The 22,263-nt window shown below is 49.5% G+C and overlaps 1 protein-coding gene across 1 annotated transcript in view; it reads right to left on the bottom strand.

The window, feature by feature from the left end:
- Positions 1 to 1,061: 1,061 nt before the first annotated feature.
- UBE2O (ubiquitin conjugating enzyme E2 O) overlaps positions 1,062 to 22,263 on the bottom strand; it is a 69,851-nt gene continuing 48,649 nt past the window's right edge. The window contains exons 7-18 of the mRNA XM_067308062.1: positions 21,927 to 22,036; positions 20,934 to 21,084; positions 19,588 to 20,090; positions 17,159 to 17,313; positions 15,553 to 15,665; positions 14,292 to 14,417; positions 12,840 to 12,929; positions 9,728 to 10,385; positions 8,540 to 8,676; positions 7,780 to 7,983; positions 6,949 to 7,006; positions 1,062 to 5,221 (exon numbers count right to left, since the gene is read on the bottom strand). Of these exons, the coding sequence (XP_067164163.1) occupies positions 4,458 to 5,221; positions 6,949 to 7,006; positions 7,780 to 7,983; positions 8,540 to 8,676; positions 9,728 to 10,385; positions 12,840 to 12,929; positions 14,292 to 14,417; positions 15,553 to 15,665; positions 17,159 to 17,313; positions 19,588 to 20,090; positions 20,934 to 21,084; positions 21,927 to 22,036 (3,069 nt within the window). The 3' untranslated portion in view covers positions 1,062 to 4,457. The remainder of the gene's footprint in view (positions 5,222 to 6,948; positions 7,007 to 7,779; positions 7,984 to 8,539; positions 8,677 to 9,727; positions 10,386 to 12,839; positions 12,930 to 14,291; positions 14,418 to 15,552; positions 15,666 to 17,158; positions 17,314 to 19,587; positions 20,091 to 20,933; positions 21,085 to 21,926; positions 22,037 to 22,263) is intronic.

The raw sequence follows: 22,263 nt of genomic DNA, 5'->3' as shown, positions 1-22,263 counted from the left end.
CCAGCAAGGCAGGCAGCAGACGGGAACCACGGCCCAAAATAAAGTTATTTCCCCAACGGCATTGAGTCAGGTGTAAAAATGGACTCAGCAATGCTTTGCTAAACTCTCCAACTGCCTAAGGCTGCTCTCCGTCGGAGGAGGATTAGGCTGTCGGGGAAGAGCCCAGGGCAGGGGATGCACTCGGACCTTTCAGGCTGCCCAGGGGAGCCAAGCAGCTCTGGGTCACAGCGCCCAGAAGACTCTCCGAAGCCTCCTGCACGCTTCTCTCGGGACAGCTGTGCTGTCCAAGGCAGGACCCTCTTTTCCTCGAGTTCCCAGGCTTTGCTGCACCAATTCTTAACCAGATTGCCTCCAAAAACCTGCCTGGCCCCAAGCTCCCAGCCCGTTGCCCCAGCAGCCGAGGGCTCTTCCGGAGCAGCCGCCCCACTGCCGTCCTGATGCTCTGCAAGGCTGCGGCTCCTCCCGTGCAGCCTCTCGCTCCTGACACCCAAAGGACCCCACGGAAGGCAGAGGCTCAGGGCTTTTAGACCAGTCCTCCAGCAAAGCCACCAGTCCCAAACCCCTGACACGGGGGACGGACGCGTACCCGGTGGCAGCTACTGCCGCAGGCGTGGGGTGTCTCGGCAAGCACGCACTTACCTCCGCGCGGCGGCAAGGGCTGGAAACGCAGCGCCGGCGCCGAGCTCGCCTCCCGCCGGGCTTCCCAGGGCTGCAAGGGCGTCGCGGCAGCCGGGGTCCGGCCCATCTGCCGAGGCAGCGGCCGGCTCAGCTGCCAGCCGTGCCGCGACGCCAGGTTATCCTGCCGGCTGCCAGGCCGTACAGCTGCCCTGGGTAAAGCGCCTGACACGGATGTCGCGGGAGTTTTTTGAGCCTATTTGCAGCAGCATCCATAAGCTGCAGGGGAAAGCGGGCAGCTCCTTGCAGCCCGATGTGCCCGGCTCGCCTGCGCTCACAGCCCCCGCAGCGCCCCCGACTCCAGGCAGCGGGACCCCGACCAGGAAAGAGAAATTAAAAAAAGGGGTGGGGAAAAAAAAAAAAAAAAAAAAGACAACAGGCAGAACTACTCACAGAGGCAAAATTTAATGGCAAGTCATCTTCCCTCCTTTATTACACCTTGGTTAGCCAAACAAAAAAAAATTCTGCAGGTAAAAAAAGTTTTAATGGTCACACAGCACTTTATACATATATCGTAAGCAACCAAGCATCCACATCTGCACGTGAACAACACACCTCTAAGCATGGCCTCAATAGTCAGTTTTTTTTTTTCCTCATTTAAATACTGTACAGAATCAAGGCTACAAACTGATTTTGTTATGCTTCTTCCCCAACCCCAGCACTTAAAACAGTTACAGGCTGTTCTTATTTATACATCACACAGTCGTGTAGCCAGTTTTAAGGCTAACAATATGCATCATGCTTTGGCTTTTTTTTTTTGTGTGTTTTTAATTTTTTTTTTTTAAGGTTTTAGCCTTTTAAATTTTGTTACCCTTAAATATTACATACATACACAAAAAATTACATAGCTGCAGTGTGCTCACCACCAACCTCATCACCCAGGGGCTTCACATTATCAAAAGCTTAGAAAATTTGTAAACCTCTGTGCACACTTCGGTTTGGGACAGCCAGCTACGGAGAGCGAGCGATGCTATGGGTAGCGGCAGCCAGGGAACAGCACGTCCCCTTCCAGCAGGCCGATAAACATCTCCTCGGTAGGAAGCCCCAGGAACCTGTGCAAAAGCTCTTGGTTACGATCAGAGGAAACAAAGACTTTTTTGGGTGAAGGGGAGGAACTGCCGGGCAGAGCGATGCCGGCGGCGCCGGGTCCCTGCCCTCCTCCCCGGCGGGTTGGCAGCCCGACCTTCCCCTGCTGTCTCGCTGCCGGCGCCGAGCCCTTGCCCACCACTTTCCCGTGAGATGAGAGAACTGCAGAGCGTAACGGGTGGGGGAAGCAGGACCCAGCACCACCTCCATCTCCCCACCCCGGCCACGTTATGGGCCTAACGGGTTTTCTCCCCGCCGCCGTCTCCCTCCCCGCTTGGAGGGGGCGGAAGGACAGCAGCAGTGGGGAACGCAGCGGACAGAGGAATTCGGCATCTATAGGTCACCGACTGTAATTATGTCCAGTAAGAGGGTTAATCATCTGTGGAACAAGCCTCTCTACTGCCTGCCTTGCCCTTCCCTTGCCCCGAAGCAGCAGCCGCACACCCCCACCCACTCAGTCCTTTACGCTGGAGTTCCCCTTCTCGCTCACAAAGTGATTCATTCATCGAGCATCAGCGACAGCCAGGGAGAAGCCGCGAGTTACACGTTCAGCTCACGCTGCCCTGCCCGCGGCTCAAAGCATCTCTCCATGCCCCAGCTCGGGGCTTGCCACGCTGCCCAGACCACCTGCTTGCCGGACACGGAGGGCTCTCGGGGCTGGAGCGGGTGATCCACCCGCAGGCCAACGCTTCCAGAGCTCTGCGGGTCCGGTCTTCATTCATGGCCAAGTCCTGCTTCCTCCAGAGCGCCGGGAGCAGGATGAACCCAGTGAAATCCTGGCAGCGGATGGTCACGCACAAAGGGCTTGTGTGCGGGCAGGCTGGCTCTAGAGCATGGTGGGGGCAGCTAAAGACACCAGGTGCAGAGACCTGGGTTGGAGGGGAGGGATTTAGGCCAGTAGGTTCAGATCCCAGCCCTTCAAGTAGCAGAAAACACTTTGTAAACACAGTGGGATTAGACTGCTGCTGTTCCCGGTTTCAAAATGAGGAGACCTGGGTGAAGGGTGGGGGGGAACACAGGCATGGCTGAGCTAGAGTAAAGAGGAGTTTTGTCTCCATCCTTACTTCTGGCAGAGCTGAGTGATCAGCCCGATTCCTCTCCAGCAAAGCCTGGCATCAGCAGCTCCCCGTGGCGGCTGGAAGGAAGACTGTGACACAGACTGTGCTCCACATGGGTGCCGAGTGGGTGCTTCTCCAATGCCTAACACTGGGCAAATGCAGCAGTGCTGGAGCGTGATCTCTCAGCTCCAGAAGTGACAGTACATGTGTGCACACACACAGAAAAAGAGGCTTAGGCAAGGTGTCCTGACTAGGAGACTCTGGCTCTGATAAGTCACTGCTTCAAAGTGCTCAAGGTCACCAGCTCAGACAGCTTTCTCGCTGCTGAAACATGGGCTGATCTTGCCAGCCGTTTCCTATAGCAGCATCACAGCACCGCAGTCGAGATTAAGGATGTTATGTGCTGTATCCGCAATGCTACCTGCCACAGGGGATTTGGGCCATCATAGGAAACGGCTGGCAAGGGAAGGAATTGATAACAATCCACACCAACATCTGATGTGCTCCAGTTACTGGCTGAGCAGCAGCACAGAAATTGTCACGAACTGCTGCTGCTACAACAGGACCTAGTCACAACACAACAGATCCTTTCCCTTCAGCGACCCTGCCTCAAACAGCTCCAAAATACCCATCTACAGCCAAATGGTGGAGAAGCAGCAGCCATACCAAGTTCACCATCCGGACTAGCTGCTAGATCTACAACACGCACAAGATCACTCTTCACCTCCTACCCAGGCGAGGCTGAGATCCAGGGGTACCTGTAGTGCTGTGTGACAGCCAGGATGGCTGGGAATGAAAGATTCAGATACCTAAGCAAATACCAAGGGCAGAACCCTGAATCCCATGTATTTCTAGAAGACAGGCATGCATGGTAGGGAAAGGGAAATTTGCCTTACTCTGGAGAATAAGAAGTGGGGATGCCTAGAATTGCTTCCAGAAGAAAGACCAGAAGACACAGAACGAGATGGAAACCCCGCAGCACTACCAGGGCTGAACAAGTACTAGCGCAGAGCTCTGGCTCTGCGTACCAAGTCCTGATCAAAGAACCTTGTAGCTATCAGTGAACAACTAAGACTACAGCAACTCCGTATGGTGTAGACAACTTCAATGCAAACACAATCCAATGTCTAAGTACATATAAGCTGGGGTAGACTTTATAAAACCCATGGTAATGCAGAGAAAAAAAATGAAATATTGGGAGGGCATTGCCCTTCATCTCCAGATACTACACCAATCACTTCTCTTGGCTTGAACCCCAACAGAACAAACTGTTGGGTGTAGCGCTGGGTGGGAAGAGTCTTTGTGTGGAAAGGTGCCCCAAGATGAAAGTGCAGAGGGAATGTGGCTGCAAGACTGCTTCTGTGCAGGTCTCAAATCTTACCATTGCAGGATCAAACTCGCAAGAGGAGCACGTACATAGGACAGGGGGGAAGGAAGGAGGGCTGGGGGCAAAGAGTTATTCATGCTTAGACAACCTTTCCTTGGAGGAGCAATCAGGCCTACCAACTTCTTTGGAACAAACCAAGCTGAGGAAGAAAAGCTGGAAGGAGAAGCCAGTTTACTTGTAACAGCGTTTGCCAATTTCCTTTCTGCTGCTTTCCCTTCTCCCCTGCACCTGCCTGTCCCTAACCTGATGGTTTATTTGTCCTCTGTCCACTCTGGGATATTGGCCCCTGCTAAGGCAGCCCGGTACTGCTGCAAGACACCACGGATGCTTTTAATGAACCCCTTGGACAAAGGGAAGAGGGGGAACCCAATATCGGGGTAACCACTCTTCTCCGGAAGGAAACTCCTGTAGCTCTTCCTCCTTTTCTTTGGTTTCACACTAGGCTGCAAGGCAGAGTCCTGGGCAGCCTTCCCCTCGTCCGTTCGGTCTCTGGCCAGGTCTACCTCCCTGGCTTGGCCTGTGCTCTCCGAGTCTGAGTACTGGTGGAGATCACCGGCGTTGGGTGTCGAGGTTGTGAACTCTGACTCATCCAGCTCCTCCTTGCCGTCGAGTGCCGAGTCGGAAAACTCTGCTGCCGCCCCCTGCTCCGAAGAGCTGCCGTACTCCCCCAGTAACTCCGCATTGTCTCCTGGGCTCTCAGACAGGGTGCCGCAAGCTGAAAGGAGGGAGGTGGAATCTGCCCCATTGGCCTGTTCGTGGCTCCGCTCTACCAGCTCGTTCGTCTCCAGCCAGGACTCAATGCGGGACACCAGGCGCCAACCGTTGCAGCGAAAATGCTCGCGGATTTCGTGCTCAAAGACTTCCACTGGCCTGCGCAGCAGCTGCATCATCGACTGCACCACCCGGATCAGGGTCATCTCATTGTAGCAGCGGCTGTTCTCATAGCCCTCCTGAAGGCCACGGTCGCTGTCAAACCCTGCCTCGTTGTAATAGGGCTCATTCACTAGGATAAGACCTGCCAGAAGAAAGGGAGAGCAACAGGTTAGAGGAGGAACTTTGCTGGAAATAGTCATCCACAGTGGAAACTGCTGGGCCTTGATTTTTGCCAACATGTTTGAGGTTCAAGTTTCATGGCACTGTCTCTCTGAGAGATGACACCAGCTTCACCTTTCAACCACGTTGATGCAAACAGCTCAAGACTGGCAGGAAGCAGCACAGGCAAGGAAGGCACTGCAGGAGATCATATAGCAGGGAAGTTGTGCTTTGACTTCAAGCACTTAGTAGAGGCCAGGTTGGACAAAGGGGAAGACGCATTGGACTGATATCCCACGGGGAGCGCTTGTGTGAATGGGTCTGTGGCCTTCTGCTAGGGGCTGGGGTTCTCTTAGGCCCTGCCAACGGCATCGGAGTTCAAGATCCTTGGCTGGCAAGCACAGGCTTCCACCAGCACAATGCAGAGTGCACACAACAGCGCACAGGAAGGCAAGAGGGAGGGAAGGAGAAAGATTTTGTAGCTCCCTTCCCTCCCTTTCTGGCAAAACAACCATCGGAAAATTACAAGCAACATGTAAACTAATCTAAACACACCCAAAGCTTTCTCCTCCTTAAATACAACTTTTTTCTCCTCTTAATCGGAAGGCCAAACATAGGTAACCGGTTTGAATCTGGTCCTACTGCTTTTCCCAGAATAGGCCCTCAGACGGAGCAGTAACAAGACACAGTGAGTTTGGTGACAAGTCACCCGTACCAAGCTTTCTCCTGCCTGTTTCTAGCTTCATGTAGTTACATGCATGTAGCAACAGCACCAATGCTGCCAGGCTGCTGGCAGCCCGCCACAAACTGCATTAGAGCTGGCAGAGATGAGATCACGAGTCTCTCAGAGCCCAGGCAGCAGGAGGGGGAGAGGAGATTTGTCACTAGCACTAAGGTGCTCCAGTAAAGCACTCAGCATTTCACCTTCTAAATTTGGATCCTCAGCTTTGTAAATGAGAAAAGGCATTTCTCATGGTGTTGTCTCTCAAAAGAAGGATACACGTAGGCTGAGAGACTTCAGAGGGCCAGGAGTAGCCTGCTGATTCAAGGCAGGAGCCCTTGGTCTGTGTCAAAGGTTTCCCAAGTCACATTCCTGGGCTGTCTGGATAGAAAGGAGGCCTTGGGGAAAACACTTCATTTGGCCTGCCTGCTCTCAAACCAGACTGTGGCAGAGCAAAACCCTGAGGCAGGAAACCCTGAGGCAGTTCTAGGCACACCTCTAATTATTCAGCTTTGGAAGCTGTGTAAACACCAGCATTGTGTGCAAAAATATACTCAATGTAGAATGGGTGGCTGACTTGGGATAAAAACAGCCCCGTGAAGGGAGCCCGGTTTAGCAGCAACTTCAACTCTGTAACTCTAGTAACTGGCTGAGGACACAGTGGTTCACCTTTGTCAGCTCAGAATAACAAGCAGAACAGCTCTGCAGTTAGCTGCTGCAGTGAGAAGGGAAAGCATTGTGTCAGAGACCTGGGATGCAGCCAAGAATCAGGGCATGAGAAAAGCTTGCACCTGTTTGGACTATCGACTTGGAGAGATAAGGAGAGGATGTTGCTTTGTCCAGCAAGGGGAGAGCACAGCTGGCACTGCCTTGCGCACAGGGAGTTGCGGATCCCATTTGCCCCTGCCCCCACCCCACACACTTCGGCCTGCATCCCCTCTCCTTTCCCCCGGCTCTTCCTGTCCTGCAGGCTCTGCAAGAGCATTTACCTTGGATGGAGATGAGTACTTGAAGGAGGCTGGATTTACTAGTCCACCTTTCTGTCCCCTGAAACACATACAAATGAGTCAGTACAAAATAAAGGGCTGAAGCAGCACTGGTTTGCTCTGTGTGTGTGTAGAGTGCTGGATGAAGGCAGGCCCTAATCTCTAGGCTGAGCAGACATAGATGGGAGTTTCAGGTCCCCCTCTGCATCCCTATCGCTAAAGTCTTGCGGTTTGCAGAAGGAACGTGACATGCTCGCGTCCCTGTTGTGCCAACCCAACTCTCCGTCGCCTTCTGCTAGTCCAGCCCTGTGCTCATCACCCCAGTTGGGCCTGCAACGTTGTAAGCTTATTGCATCAGACACCAGCTCCAATCCCCCCAGAGCTACCCCAATCTGTCTACCCAAGACAGACACCATTCCACCAGCCCTGCTTATTCCCAGTCCCCAGCTGGGCTTTGTGCCACATTGCAGTCCTCATCCAAAGTCTAGGTGATGGGGACTTAACCATAGCAGAACACCCCATATTTGTGTTGGAATCTTTTCTCCCTCTTGGCTCTGTCCAACCACGACACAGTCTGGCTAGCTGGACTACAGGCTTCTTCATCAAGATAGGACTGGCAATGGCCAAACACAATCCCAGAGGAAGCCAAAATATGCTAGTTATCTACTCCAGGTATCTAAAGCAGAGCCCAAAGTCTAAGCCCCCTCCCAGTTCAAGCACTATCTGAGACCAGAAGTCATCCAGGACTTTTGGCCTGGCAGGAAGTGGCTTGCTCTGAAAGCTGGCCTTGTGGCACGACAACCATTTCCTGCGGAGGAGCGAAGACAGCATTACCTTGCCTATCCATGTCCCCAGGAGGCTGACGCACACTTTGCCATTGTCGTACAGGTTGGGATTCAGTCTCCCGCTGCACTGGGAGAGGTAGCGAAAGAGAGGCGGGACAGCAGGGTAGATGTTGGGGAGCTGGATATCGAAGAGAAAGAGGCCATCTTCATAGGGTGTGCGCGTGGGCCCTTTTATAAGTGCTGAGAAGAGATCCTGTGGAGAGAAGCAATATGAACTACTAGGCACTATGAATGTCCTCTTACCATGGCAGAGTTGAACTTGCAGAGAAAGGACAGGGGGGGCTACAATTAATGCAGCCCTCATTGTGGACCTGCAGGGGTCAGCTCAGACAACACCTCTAAGGGCATTTTTACTTCAAAGCTGCGTTTCTACTACGGTCCCATAGCAGACCCAGCCTCTGGGTCTGAAGCAGGGCTTCAGAAGATGGTCAACCCCCACCACTCTGCCCACTGGTTACACCATACCTTGCTGGCTGCCGACCTGCCTTTTCTGCGCAGCAGGACATGCAGCCCAGTGGGCCAAACTCCTGAAACAGGCTCCTTGCTGTGAGGAGGTCTGTGTTGTTTGCCACCCCGGTTTGGGGAACATGAGAGAAACCATTTATGATAATTAGAGCCTTACTTAACAGGCTGCACATGTTCATGCAGCTCCAATGCAAGGGATTAAGGCTAAGCAGAGAATTCTACAGCAAGCCACCAGTCTGCAAAGTCCAGCACCAACACACAAGCACTTGAGTGCAGACACTTGCCATTCGGTCCTCAAAGGTTTTGACCATGATGCCATCAGGCAGGGAGGTGGCCAAGAGAGCCATCTCTTTCCGCACGGTGCTAAAGAACTTCTTTGCTTCTGGAGGCTGGAACTCCATTTTCTTGAAGGCATGGGTATCTGCGGGGCAAGGAGCAGAAAGGGATTGAAGCCTGCCTTTGGGAACCGCCACAGGCTTTCTGAATGCAAATTTTTCCACACATTATTAAGTGCATCTTTGGGAAGAGAAGAAATAGGGAATACCAGCAAGGGAAGCTTCAGAAATATCTTGAAGACCCCTGACTCTTGTAGCAACAGGAAGCACCACAACTCCTCAAGCTATCCCAGCTCCTGTGTCAACCCAGACCAATTAAACTTGCTCTGGTGCTGAGCCGGGAGACAGCCTAGAGATTATTTTTTCCCCACACTGTACAGCAGCCACGACCTGCATCTTCTGTTCTCATGGCCCTACACAACATTGCCCCTGTGCCCCACAAGGCACCCTGCCCCATAGCCGGGACAATGATGCATCAGAGTGACAACCCTTTCTCTGCAAAACCTGAGTGCAGCTTGTATTTCTATTTATACACCCCTGCAGGTTCAGAACAGTTTGGCCACCTTTCCTTCTCAGGTCTGGCCCAGATGGCTGGCTTGCAAGCACCTTGGGCTCTGCTGTCACCAATGTTCCACACAACCAGATGCTCTTTTTTATTTTTGGCTGAGTAACATTGGCACAAGTGAACACGGACACTCACCCACCAAGGACACCCAGCACAAGAACACCAGCTGTTCCTGTTCAGCTTCTCAACCAACTCATCCCTGCAGAAAAGCCTGAACAAATCCTGTAGCTTTAAAGAAAGTATCTGCAATGGAAAGTGACTGATCTCAGAAGCCCTTCAAAGCTGTTTACAAAGTAGACAAAAGGGAAACCTGTTTTTGTGGCTTGAGAAATAGTGGCGGTGTTTAGAAATGCCTCCTAAAAGCCAGGTTTAGGTGCCAGAACAAACTGTGCTATAGAGAAGCTGTCTTGAATTTCTTCTCCCCTGTTAATGAACTGTGATAAGGACTGGAAAGACGACCAGATACCCAGTCCAAAAGGCCTAGAAGCAAAGGCTGTAGAGAAGGAGAAACACTGCAAGACAGTCATGAAGGAGAGAGTCTACCAGACTGGCCTGACCTGACAGACACTCACCTGGAGCATACTCCAGCACAGAGAAGACCTCTCCCTTGGCGCTGGTGAAGGTGACTCCAGGCTTGCCTCCGCTCTGCTGACAGAGCACTGGTGTCTCACTGGGCCACTCTGACCTCACCGGCGTCTGGGCCTCTGCTTTTTCTTCCTTCTTCTCTGTCTCCACCATGGCTTCCATCTTTTCCTCCTCTGCAATAGCCACATTATCCAAGGTCTTCTTTAGATTTTCCTGTAGCTTTTTAATGTCATCCAAGAACTTCTTCTCCCGAGTGGGCTTTTCCAGCTCCACAGTTGGGGAGGTGGGAGAGCCAGTCAGCAGCTGCTCCACAGTCATATTTTTCAGACTTTCTAAGATCTTGATGGCCTCTTTTAGCTCCCGGAAGCTCTTTGGGGCTCCATCCTTACCAGCTTTCTCTGCAGCGAGATCTGCAACTGCCATAGCCACAGCTCCCTGGACTTGTTCCTCTACTTTTTTCACCTCTTCTGCTGCTGGTTCCTCTGGCTCCAAATCCTCAATTTTTGGGTGGTCATCTTCCATGAGGCCATTGTCTGTCTCCCAGCTGTCGCTTTCATCCTCCCACTCAGAGGATGCCCCACTGGTGCTGCCATCGACAGAATCATAGTCTGACTCCTCAATCTCCGATTCAATGTTGTATAAGTGCTAAAGGAGACCAAAGTTAGAAAAGACACCAATGTATTCATGACTAAAGCACAGACTTTTAGTTGTTTGTAAATGTGGGCAAGTCAGTCCTCCCCATGAAACGGGAGCTACCAGCTAGAATTTGTTGGGTTGTTTCAGTCCCCTTCCATCTATACTGAACGGATTGTGTTTGATCCAAATAATGCGCTCATGAATGACCTGCACAGATTGTAAATCAGCATAGCCCCATCCTCCACCTTCAAAGTAGTGCACTGTGGGAAAACTAGGGCAGTTTTAGGTGGGCTGCAGCATTCCCAGCAGCTGGAATCCAGCCGACCAAGGACAGTATGCATGCACCATCAGCTACACAGATGTCAGAGGGTTCTCTGACTGTGGAGCTAGTTTAGAAGATATTACATGTTGTTATGTGTTGAGTTAGTATTTCTGGTCTTGCTTCCCCACCAGCAACTGCATTGGCATGGAATCCCAGTTTGGCTGCGTCCGCACTCTGTGCTTCCAAAGAGACGATGCTGGAGCTGGAATAACATTTACACACCAGCTCTCTTCTCGTGCAGCGCAGAGTAATTGCCAGAGCTCTGCTACGCTTCTTTAGCTGTTGTACCTCACTGTTGCTTAAAATTCAGCTGGGACAATGAAACCTAACTCAAGCTGCTAAACATACTCTTATGTAAAATAGTCTCTTCCCTTTCACTTCCTGGAAGTTGAACCTGCTCACCTTCCATCTAGTCCCATCTTTTATAATCACGCTCTTGCACACAGCTACATCTCTCCTGAGGTCCCCTTGCAGAGGCATACAAACGTACTCACTCCAACTACAACCTCCATCACAGGAGCAGGAGATTAAGAACAACTTTGCAAGGCTGCATTAGGAGAGCTGCAAGATGGAGTGTTTTATCCACAGGCTTCTAATGCTTGAACGATGGTCCAAGAATCCTCTATAATCTTGCAAGATATGATATTGACCCCAGAGGCTAAAGTACACGGACACTCAGTACTCTTGTCAAAGTCTCGAACTGAACCAGCACTGTTCAGCCAGTCCTGTGCCACCCAGAGACAGGCAGCCAGCAGAGGTTAGCTGGGTTCAACACAAGTGACTGCAGGCAGGAAAAGCTATCAAAACTCACTGCCCTCAAAGCCCTCACAGCTAATCCAAATCTGAATTGGAAAGTTAATTAGCCAGTTACGCCATCTTTATTTTTAGAGCTGAGAAAAAGCACCCAGACAGCTCTTCTCTGGGCACATGGACAGGCATTGATAAATCAGTTTTGCCAACTGATAATTCATGCTCCTGACATTTCCCCAACTCCCATAATTACGCAGACAAGCAGAATCGAAGGGACTGGCGTGACACAGCAGGAGCTGCTGCAGAGCCCCAGCGCCGCAGTGTGAGAACAGCCCTTTGTGGAGCACACATCAGACCTCTGATTGTGCCCGTGATCCAAGCACATGTGACAACAGGGGGAAGGGAGACAGCAGCCTGCTTTGTAACACCCTAGTCCATTGCCATAGTGCAGGCATTGACTATTCTACTGTAATTAATGCAGAGCTGCTTGGTTTAAAAAGAAACCTTGATCAAATACTTCCACACGCAAATGCATTTCTGTAGCAGAGGCAATAGCGTTCTCTGCCACACTGATGGAGATGGGACCCTAGAGAAGGTTTTCTTTTGTCTTTGGGCTGTCTGCCTTAATTTGAGGCAACAAGGAGAAGAGACACAGGATTAAAGTGCATGCAGAGCAGTGAAGAACATTAAAAGACAGTACAACAAAACCCCTGAAAACAGAATAATGCAGAAGGCAAAGGAACGGGACTAAGTGGATTAGCAGTGTGATTCTACCTACATTTTTAAGCTTATATTCAACTTCTTTCCCCTCCCACCTTGGGAAGAGATTATGGTCTGATCCCTAGGTCAGCTAAGGTCACACTGTGTGTCTCTAGCCCAGCTTTTGGGGGAGCTTCTTTAGCCAGGTAAAACACTACGGTGTCATTTCATAAGTGAGACTGAACAATCTGCCTTTTAATTAAGCGGTGATTTAGTTGGGCAATGCAGTGAGCCTGGGCTCAAGTCAGGATTGGGGATCACTGAGTTTTGCAAACCCCTCTGCAAAGCAGCAGGCTCTGGAGGCCAGGAACAGGGTAGTGGTCAGAGCTGTATGCAGCATAGTGAGCGAAGGCAGCAATAGTCTGCCCATGTCTTCCTGGCAGCACAGTTTTTTGTTTTTTTTTTTTTAATTCAAGAGCAGTGAAGACCAATTAGTTCCTTGGTCCTCCTGACAAAAGCAAGGACTTTAATGTGCTAACGGAAGTGGGAAGTCACCCTATCGCATGGAAAGGGAGCCGTAAATAGAGCAAGACTCCCTTACACAGTGAATCTCTTTGCACTCGGGATTTAAAACCAAGACTTGTCACTCAGACAAGTCACAGGGATACCATGAGCTAGAAACAGGACCTCACCTGAGGCAGAATGATGGTCTTGGAGTTATCAGCCCACACCACTTCCACTTTACTGCTGACATCCACACGAGCCACCTGTCCGACTGAGGGCTGCAGAAACAACAACAAATTGTCAGTCCCCTTTCTTTCCCAGGCACTTGTAGAGCTGGAAGGTTTTGAGAAACATATCTTCCCCAGGTTGGAGGCCTGCATACCTGGATTCTCCTTAACAATGTTCTCATGCTTGCAATTTGGCCAGAGCCAGCTGCAGCAGAAGTAACAGGAGTCCTGGGGATCCCATGGGAGGGGAGAATCCTACACACAGGGTTTTGCTGTTAATCTGAGCTGACAAAGGCAAGACTACTATTTCCTCAGCCAGTTGCCCAAGTTAGAAAGATGAAGCTGCTGTTAAACTTCCTTTGCAGGACTGTTTTATCCCCACTGAGTCACTGCCATGGAGACAAAGAAAATTTACCCCCCACTTCCTCCACCAGGAGAGGACTGGGAGGGGCAGGGCTGACAGCAAACCCTGACTTCTGATCAGCATCAGAGCCATTCAAGGGCTGTGGCCTCTCTGGAAGGCAGCACCACCGGGGGCTCTGCCAGAAAGGGGACAGGAGACCTTCCTCTGAATCGGGCTGCCCTCTAGTGGGATGCCACGAATGGGGCCTTGGCGCTCAGCCACCCAGCAGAAAGGGCTCTCGCAGCAGCTTTTCCCAGCAGAGAGTAAGCGCAGACATGAACAAACATGCCACAGTTGGCATACGGCACGCACAGTAAGTAGCGTCTTACACTGGAAGAAGGTTATTTGGGTCAGCTGAGCAAGCACAGATACATTTCACACCGCTGAAACTAGAATCACAACAAGAGCCATTCTAAACCTTTTAACCCTTTTTTAGGGCAGCCATCTCAAAAGCTGGAGGTCTTACAGGCACAATAAGGAAGCCTGTTTCCAAGCAGAGAGTGTATTCTCTCCAAAATGAATTGTTCCTTCTTCCCCGCCCCCCCCAGAAGATCAATCAAGTCAACAATCCAAATTAAATGTGTACATGGTAAGTCAGATGAAAACCAGAAGCCCAGTCTTCTGTTAAGTGAAACAGGTTTCTCTAGCTCCAGACAAATTAACCTTTACTCTTGGCTCAGGAATCCATAGAATGGCCTCATGTTAGAATTTATTCTGAAGTCCAAAGCCAGATTTAATTAAAAACATCAATCTCATGTTTGATTCTTGACTCAATTTTGTTTTTGTTCTGTTATAGCCTCAGTCATCATAGTCAAAGGATTTCCAGGTTATATCTCCACTAGACTTGGAGTTTATGTTACTCAGGAGAGCAGGGCACACTACAGTACCAAATTAGCAAGCTAGGGAGTCCACGTGGGGCCCAAGGCCATACGTCTCCCATTGACTCTTTCACGTGTCCCAACACCAATACCTCATGACATCATGGTCACATAAGCATGCCCAGGACTCACCTCATCTTCCTTAGCTGTGGCTCCCTCCGAGTTGCCAATGCGAATCACAATGTCAGTCGTGCGGAAGCGGAAGTCTGGATGATCAGCAATATCATACACACTCACATCCTCCTCCTCCCCAATCAGCTGCATTGGAGACAGAATGCAAACATGTCAGTCCCAGGATGCTGCGCTGATCTTCAAAGGCTGCCTTCAACACTTGAAGTGCTTTTTGTGTTATATTTTGCCAATTTCCTGTTGGTCCAACAGCCTGCAGCCCGGAGCTGCTGATGTCCCCTCTTTCCATCTCATCCTATAGTAAACACCTGCTGCTGAGCAGCAGTGCTAGGCATTAGGCACATCAAACAAGGAGCAATAATGAAAGGGAAAAAGGTTATCCTGTCTCATCTGTTTACCCTTACCTTTTACTTCAGGTTTTATACTGCTGTGATCACAAGACAGAGAAGAGGATTTTATACCCTTCTGAACATCCAGATTTCTCAAAGACAGTTCAGTAGGGCTAAAGGATAGCATTTACTTTGGAAACAATCCAAGATAACAGGAAGCTTGACAAAAAGCTTGTCTATTGATAGGAAACATCTTCCATTTGATTTCTCTTGGAAGAAAAGCACTAGGAGGACACAAATATTAGAAATGGGCAGTAAAGGGGAGCATAACCCCAGGACAGACTGATGTTCTGTTTCCAGGTGCAAGGGGCCCTGCTCAGTTAAGACAATCTGATCTCCCACGCTAAGGCAGAGGGCTGCACGCCAGATTTGAGAGGAACTGAGGCAGCACATCTCCAACTAGTCCATCAGGAGTCTGCAAAATACAGTGCTCCAAGGGTATTAGGGGAGGAAGGGACCTACAAGCAAGACTGACTACAGGCAATGTTGCCTTGCAGAGACAAGTAGGACAAATACAAGTCATGGATTCCCTTTCTGTCAACTAGCAGAGACACGGAAGGGAAAAATTCTTATAGTGGAGTTGAGAAATTAACAGCCTGTGACTGCTCCAGTAAAAACCTTCATGCATATCAGAGCCTATCGTTGATCACATGATGTGAACTCTATTTGCACTGGTCTTCAGTATCTTGGGGGCATCTACAAGTATGAAGTGACACCACCTCTAGCAAGTCTTCGAGGCCCAAAGAACACTACTGTTCCTTTTCTCAAGAAAGAGGAGCTAAAATTCCCAGGTTTATCTGTGTGAAGTTTGTGCAGTTTTGTGGCTGCTTCTCCTAGCCGGTCCCAGAGTATGAGGCACCGGCTACTGCACTTACCTCCACATCATCTCCAGTGGCTTTCAACTTGAACCATTTCACCATGCAGGTACGGCCAATATGGTCACCAGACTGCACTACTCCATACACGCCAGGATCCTGGGAACTCTGAGCTTTTGGTCATGATGGTAGGAAAGAAAATAGAAAGGTTAAGCGGAGGAGCACAACCTTCACACAGCAACTGAGACTGCCAGTCCTAAGCTTCAGCTGAAACCCTCCCTTTGTGAATGGCATCAGCAAGAACAGTTCTTCCTACAAAGAACAGCTTTGACTCTTCCTGAGTCAAAACTGTGCTCAGCTAAGAAGTCACATAATTAAATGGGGACATGGAATGATGATAAAACAAGCTGATTGGACAGGGTGAACACATTCACTTTGGGAGCACTTTTAAGCTCCATTATCAAGAGAAAATGGGCCATCACCTTGATGCTTGCTCTCTAAACCAGCTCCACCGTGATTCTGACTGCACCAGAGTTTGTGGGCAGGATGGCCAAAAGCTCCCTGGGAGCAGTCGTGGCTGCCAAACTCTTCCTCTAGGACCGTGCCTCCCACAACAACTATGTTCCACTGGAAGAAACGCACTGGACAAACACAGAAAGCAGACAGGATGCAGGTGTATGCGTCCAATAGCACCAAAACTGGGCCTGGACCACCTCTCTGGTTCTGCACTGTTATGTAGCACAGCAGTATCCAGCCACCTTTCTGATTTATGTGGCTGACAAGATCCACCTCCTGGCATCCTTAGCAGAAGGACACAAGGAACTGCAGGCATCACAGACTCTGCTTGGAAGGTATGTTTGACAGATGAGGAGAGGAAAACAGATTTTTCAGAGGCCAAACTAGAAATGGAGCCGACAGATGACTTTAGCTTCCATAAACCATGTCCAAGCCACAATACCAGTAGGACTACTAGTCTCATTAAAAATGGTCAAATTAAACAGCAGGTGCTATTTTTATTGTCAAGGCAGCTTTCCATTTTCCCAACCTCAGGCTCTAGTTCTAGACCTGTTACAACAAGACAAGGAGCTGAGAATCAGATGGTGTGCCATCAGTATTTCACACCCCCAAACTCTAAATCTACCTTTTTTCCTGGAACTAGTAGAGACCCTTGCTAGCATCTCCAGTTGGTATGCTGAAGAAAACAGATGCAAGAAGGTGCTTTTTGATACCCATACCACTCCATGAAAACCAGGGGGTCATGCTGGGCAAGCCATACAGAGACAACAGCATGGGACAAGTTGTTCATTTCTCCCCCCATTCTAGGGCAGAGTGCTGAGCTGTTCGCACTTCCAAGGAGAAGACAAGCTGCCTCTAGTTACAGAAAAGCTGAGAAACCTAGTTTTGTTACTCAGCATTTATTCCTTCCACATTTTGCCTGTTATAATTTAACCTCGATATTTAAATAATAGTTCTTTGCTGACATTCATGTAAAGGCACCTGAATCACTGTCTGTCCCTTGTTAGGCTCTTGTGTCTACCTCAAGTGAGTACTATTAACAGCTACTGTAAAAAGAGCTACAAAGTACACCACAAATCCAGACTGAAGAATACACTGCATTTAAGCAACGTTTGTTCCCTAAGGAGAGCATGTTTTTCACACCCAATACCTCTTTTGTCCACCACAAAATCCCCAGGGCAGAACTCATTGTTGTCCAGATGGTGTACTGGAATCAGCTCGTTCGAACGAATGTTTGTCTCCACAGTGCCATCCTGCCACATCACGTCAGCCGAAGTCATTGTGGTCACCACTTCAACAGCAACCCTGGGAACACAGAAAAGCAACAAGTTACCAGAGGAAAAATGCACAAGCACAACCAGAACATGAGGCTGCCAAGACCAGGAGTTGAGATGGATCTCAACATTTCACAGCAACACAGAAGTCAGTCATCAGGCTGAGGAACAAGTCAGGAAACCCCCATGTAGTCCCAGTGGAAAAAGCTACACAGCAGGCTCCGTTTTGACAGGTTCTCAATCACCACACATGTAATGTGGCTGCAAACATGTATTGCAGGAGGATTTGCTTTCCAGGGAGCCCATGCTGTGCTCATTTTATTCCCAGTGAAGCAAATTAACATGACTACTAGCACCCACTTTCTACACTTGATGGACAGACAAGACAAGAGCTTCAAGTCTTTGAATCTTCTCCACTGAAGCACTCTCTAGGCTGGCAGTTCTAAAGAGTCTTTGAAGCTAGGAGCATGGGACTGGAAAGGAAAAATAAAGCAGCATCTTCCATCTCAGCCCTTCCAAGAAGAAAAAGAGGCAACACAGTGAAAGTGGGTAAAGTAAAATGATATTCTGTTTAAAAGGGAAAATCTCCTTCCCAGCTGTTCACACACACACAGGTGTCTCTCTGCTGCTCAAAGATGAATCCTAAGCACACAACAATGGACCACATGCTGCTACTTCACCATGGAGCTCAGAGTTGTTTGAAGACACAAGTTGCTTGGGGACAACTTGGATGGATGGAACAGAGCTGCAGGCTAGCCGGACAGGCTGTTCTAATGAACCCCTAACCTTTTCCATGCCTCCTACAGCAGAGGAGATATTCAATCCCATGCTGGCTTTAAATACTGACTTTATTTTGCTGGCTAGGCCTTCCAGATAAAATACAAGTGCCACATTTATACTGGTTTTAAGTTAAACAAAGAAGATACAATAGGCCAATATAACTGTTTTCCACGGCCCTCTTTTTTACAAATATCAACACAGAAATATTTTTAAGTGAAATTTATGTGAAGTTTTTAGTAGTGCCAGCACTTAACAAAAGAACTTATCAGAAAGTGAAGTCTACAACAGGTCATGGTGGGCAACATGTCAAGAGATGGATTCCTTGGAGGGAAATGTTCAGCTGAGGATGGGAGAGTGGAAAGGCAGGCTATCCACAGAAATGATGTGGTCCTGTCCGTGGAGCAGTTTATGCTGCTTTACAAACAAAACCACAGCTTGGCATTAATAAAAATTGCTACGTATCCTCATTAAAAAATAACCAGAGGTCCACATGCTGCCCAGAGAGCTGCAGCCAGTCACTAAATGAAGCTAAAGCCACATGCTGAGCTGGCTCCCTGCAGCTAGAAGATGGCCATGAGCTGACACATCAGACTTGGTGACTAACTAGCAAGCCCATCCACTGCACTTCTCAGCAGTGTTTGTCAGCACACCTACTGATAGTCTCACCAGCTTCACCTGAATATTCAAACAGTGAAGGCCCCTCATACTGAGCTGTGACCAGCTGCCACATATGCCCTTTGAAGTGTCAGCTGGTTTGCATATTCTGTTTCTAAGAAGCCTGAATTTCTTATACCCTGTGACACAGTCGTCTCTGTAAAGTGTCTCAAGAGCAGAACTTTCTTCCTTGTACTGAGCTGCCCAGATGCAGCACAGGTATAGAGGTACAGAGCTCTCCTGGTACATAGGCAAAGATGAAATACCCAAACAGGCAGCGAATGAAGTTCACGGCATTCTCAAAATACCGGACCCCTCAAATCCTGATAACATCACTTTTCTAGGAGGATTCTCGCATATTATCTGCTTTAGTGGTTTCTGATGCTGGATCTACATACAACTAAGTAGTCCAAGGAAGCCAGCAAGACAGGCTAGCCAGCTGTCAGCTGTCTGTGCTCTGAGAATAAACTGTCCATTCATGCTATCATGGTCTATTCTGAGCCTCTCTGCAGAAGCTGCCAAACAAGGCAGCCAATTAGTGTCATGTTTAAGCTATATAGTCTTTATTCACCTGTCTCCTCCTGTGTACACAGAGCCTAGCGCAACACAGATATTCTGTCGATGCCCTGAGGCACAACTGGGATAGAAAAGCATCAGTGTCACATCACGTGGCCCCAGTTATATCAGAAGCTGGACTGAGACCAAGCTCATTTCACACAGGCCACTGCACAGTCATCACAAGATAATCGCTGCTGGTTACTACCAAGCAGTGTCCTAACCATGCCCAACATCATTCTCCACCCAAGCTGGGGAGGCAGTTTACATTAGGGAGGATTTGGCAAGTACGCCTGAGTTTGAAAATCCAGCTCACCTGTCTCCTGGCTTAAACTCTCGTGAAATCTTGGTCTTCTTCTTCTTGTGCTTCCGCTTCAAGTTTTTGATGGAAAGGGGAATGCTCTTCTTGCGCCCGGTGCCGCTGCCACTCTGGGATGAGGCAGTGGAGCTAGCAGAAGAGGTGACAGAGCTAGTGTCATCTGTGTCATCAGCTGCCTCGTCATCAGCATCTTGCTCCATGGACTGAAGCCGGTAATCAGACGACCCCTCATCCTTCAGCAAGAAGGGGGGCTGCTGTTGTCGCACTGCTGCTCCCCCCTTATCCTTCCCTGTTTCTTCAGGTTGCTCTTCCTTTTTCTCCCCCACACTAGGTGCATTGGTGGAAGAGTCCTCCAGCTCACACGTTGGTCTGGGCTTAAGCTCCTCTGATTTTTGGTCAGCAGCTGCAGCAGACTCTTTGTCAGGAGCTTCGCTGGTAGCCTGAGACTCTGGGGAGCATGACATGATCTTCACTATCTGCTTCTTCAGCAGCCTCCTCACCTATAGAAAGCAGGCCTGGGTCAGGTAATAGGTCCCCACGCTCAGCAAGCAGCCCGCCCAGGGGAATGTCTAGCTTGGTACATGGGGTACATGGCTCCCCATGGGCCTCTGCACACTTCACCCACACCAGAGTATTCTGCAAACCAGCGAGTAAGTCATGCTGGTAATGGAGGCACATTAGACCCATCTCACCACTGCTCTGCCCAGGAGCAAATGCCAGCTGGTTCTGGTGCATTGCTATACCAGTACAAGAAAAGTTTTTGCTCTTTAAGCCTATTTTAAGCATGCTCTGAACTTTTTGTTATGGAGGGTCACAAGAGGCTTCCCAGGTTAATCTATATAACAGAGCTATGCAGGGAGGTCACCATCCACACTGCTAATTCCTGCTATTCTAGGAACACAGCTGCTCTACAGCCAGTACGTAGAAACCATAGCACAACTCATTTGGACTAGGAAGCAAAAACTTTTCTTGTCTCATTGTTAGCAAGGACTTAACTGAAGTTCAACTCCATGAGGAATATGAGGTCATGCTACCAAAAATGACATGCATCTACCAGCCCTGACTGTCAGAGCAGAGCTTCACCCCTGCAAGGCAACACCTCTATGTTCAAGGGTCCTGTTCCTGTTCTCTTGTGGCATTAGCTGCATGCCTCACCCAGTGCAATGAGATCGCTGCACAAGGTGACTTGGTTGCTGGCAACAAGCCACCATTACTCTTTACAACCAGCACTTCAGGAGTCACATTTCATGACCATGTGACTACCAGGAAGATCCCTGCTTTAAAAGCCACAGCAACCAGAAATGCTTAGACAAGTCATACCTCCCTCTATCCCCTCAACATACCTTTTTGGCAACCGATCCTTCACCCAGGACACAGTTCCTCTCCGGGCATTCACAGGTGATTTTTGCAGGTTCCACTTTGTCAGGGAACACATAGAGGCACCTTTCCCCAAGCTGTCTTTGGGCATGGTCAAAGCACCCCAGCCGCTTTACCCTAGTAGAATGGGAGGACAGCTGTGAGTAAAGTGAAAAAGCAATAACAGAACTTGGCAGTGACCAGAGCCTTCACAAGGCTGGCATGCCCTTACACCAACTGTGCTTCTTCTGGGGTGGCAAAAAACTAGCACAAAACACCAAATCTTTTCCATGCAGACAGTTCTAAAGGAGGAATAGGAAAGCTCACCAGGGACTGGGTGGGGACACAAAGGGTTTGGGTGGGACACTAGTCACTCCCCTCCTTCTAGTCCCCCCTCCCAGAGAGGGCTGCCAAGAGGCATTTGAAGTTGGCATTGTTTTTTTGCTGTCATCTGAGTGTTCTTCTCCTCCAGCTTCCTTATGAGCTCCAGACAGGACTATGCTGCATTGTGTTATTGCTCATCTCGCTCCTCACTGTCTGAATTTTGTCCAGCTCTCATTTGTAGCAGCAGCCTGCAGAGGGCACCAGATGCTCCCTCAGTACCAGCCCGGGTCCAGAGCAGGACACCTTGGTTACCTCTGGTACACACACAGAAGGTGCAGCCTCCTCCAGATGCATGGGGAAGGACACAGAAAGCAGGGAGCTGTCTCCAGACACCACTTTCCTCCCATGTCAGCTGGAGAGCGCTTGGAGAGGATAATGGAATGACAACCCTGTAATAGTAACTCAAGTATCTGCTAAGCTACTTTGGAAGCTACCCCTTCACCTTTTTGGAGCTCTGGAATATACAGGCACACAGTTAGGATAAGAATCCCTGGAGGCAGCAGCTTTGACCTAATCAGCTGGTAGGCATGTCACCCATAGTCTGTACAGGCCCTGGAAGCCAGGAGTCAAGAAAAGAATTTTTTTAACCATCTCACCTGGACAGGTTCTCCTGGCCGATTACTGAGGGTGGAGGGCTCACACTGTCAGTACCTCCAGGACAGAAACTTTTAGTGATCCAAGTAACCTTTAGTTCTACCACCTGTACCTACAATGTAAAGAGAGAGAAAGCGGTTAATTTTTTCAGAAGCTTTCTTAGACCAGTGTCTAGGATCTACATGTTTAAGCGTAGGAAAGGAACAAAACCACTTTTGTCATTTAAGATGGCAAAGTGCAGTTTCACCACTGCAATGCTCCCATAACATGGCACTGGGCAACACCGAGAGCTTCCACAGTTGCTACTTCAAGAAAGATGACATCTGGCCCAGGAAGAAA

The sequence above is a fragment of the Apteryx mantelli genome, chromosome 19 (genome assembly GCF_036417845.1).
Source record: "Apteryx mantelli isolate bAptMan1 chromosome 19, bAptMan1.hap1, whole genome shotgun sequence".
In the NCBI taxonomy this organism is placed as follows: Eukaryota; Metazoa; Chordata; class Aves; order Apterygiformes; family Apterygidae; genus Apteryx; species Apteryx mantelli.
The sequence above is the reverse complement of the archived record's forward strand: the minus strand, read 5'-3'. Positions and strand labels throughout refer to the sequence as shown.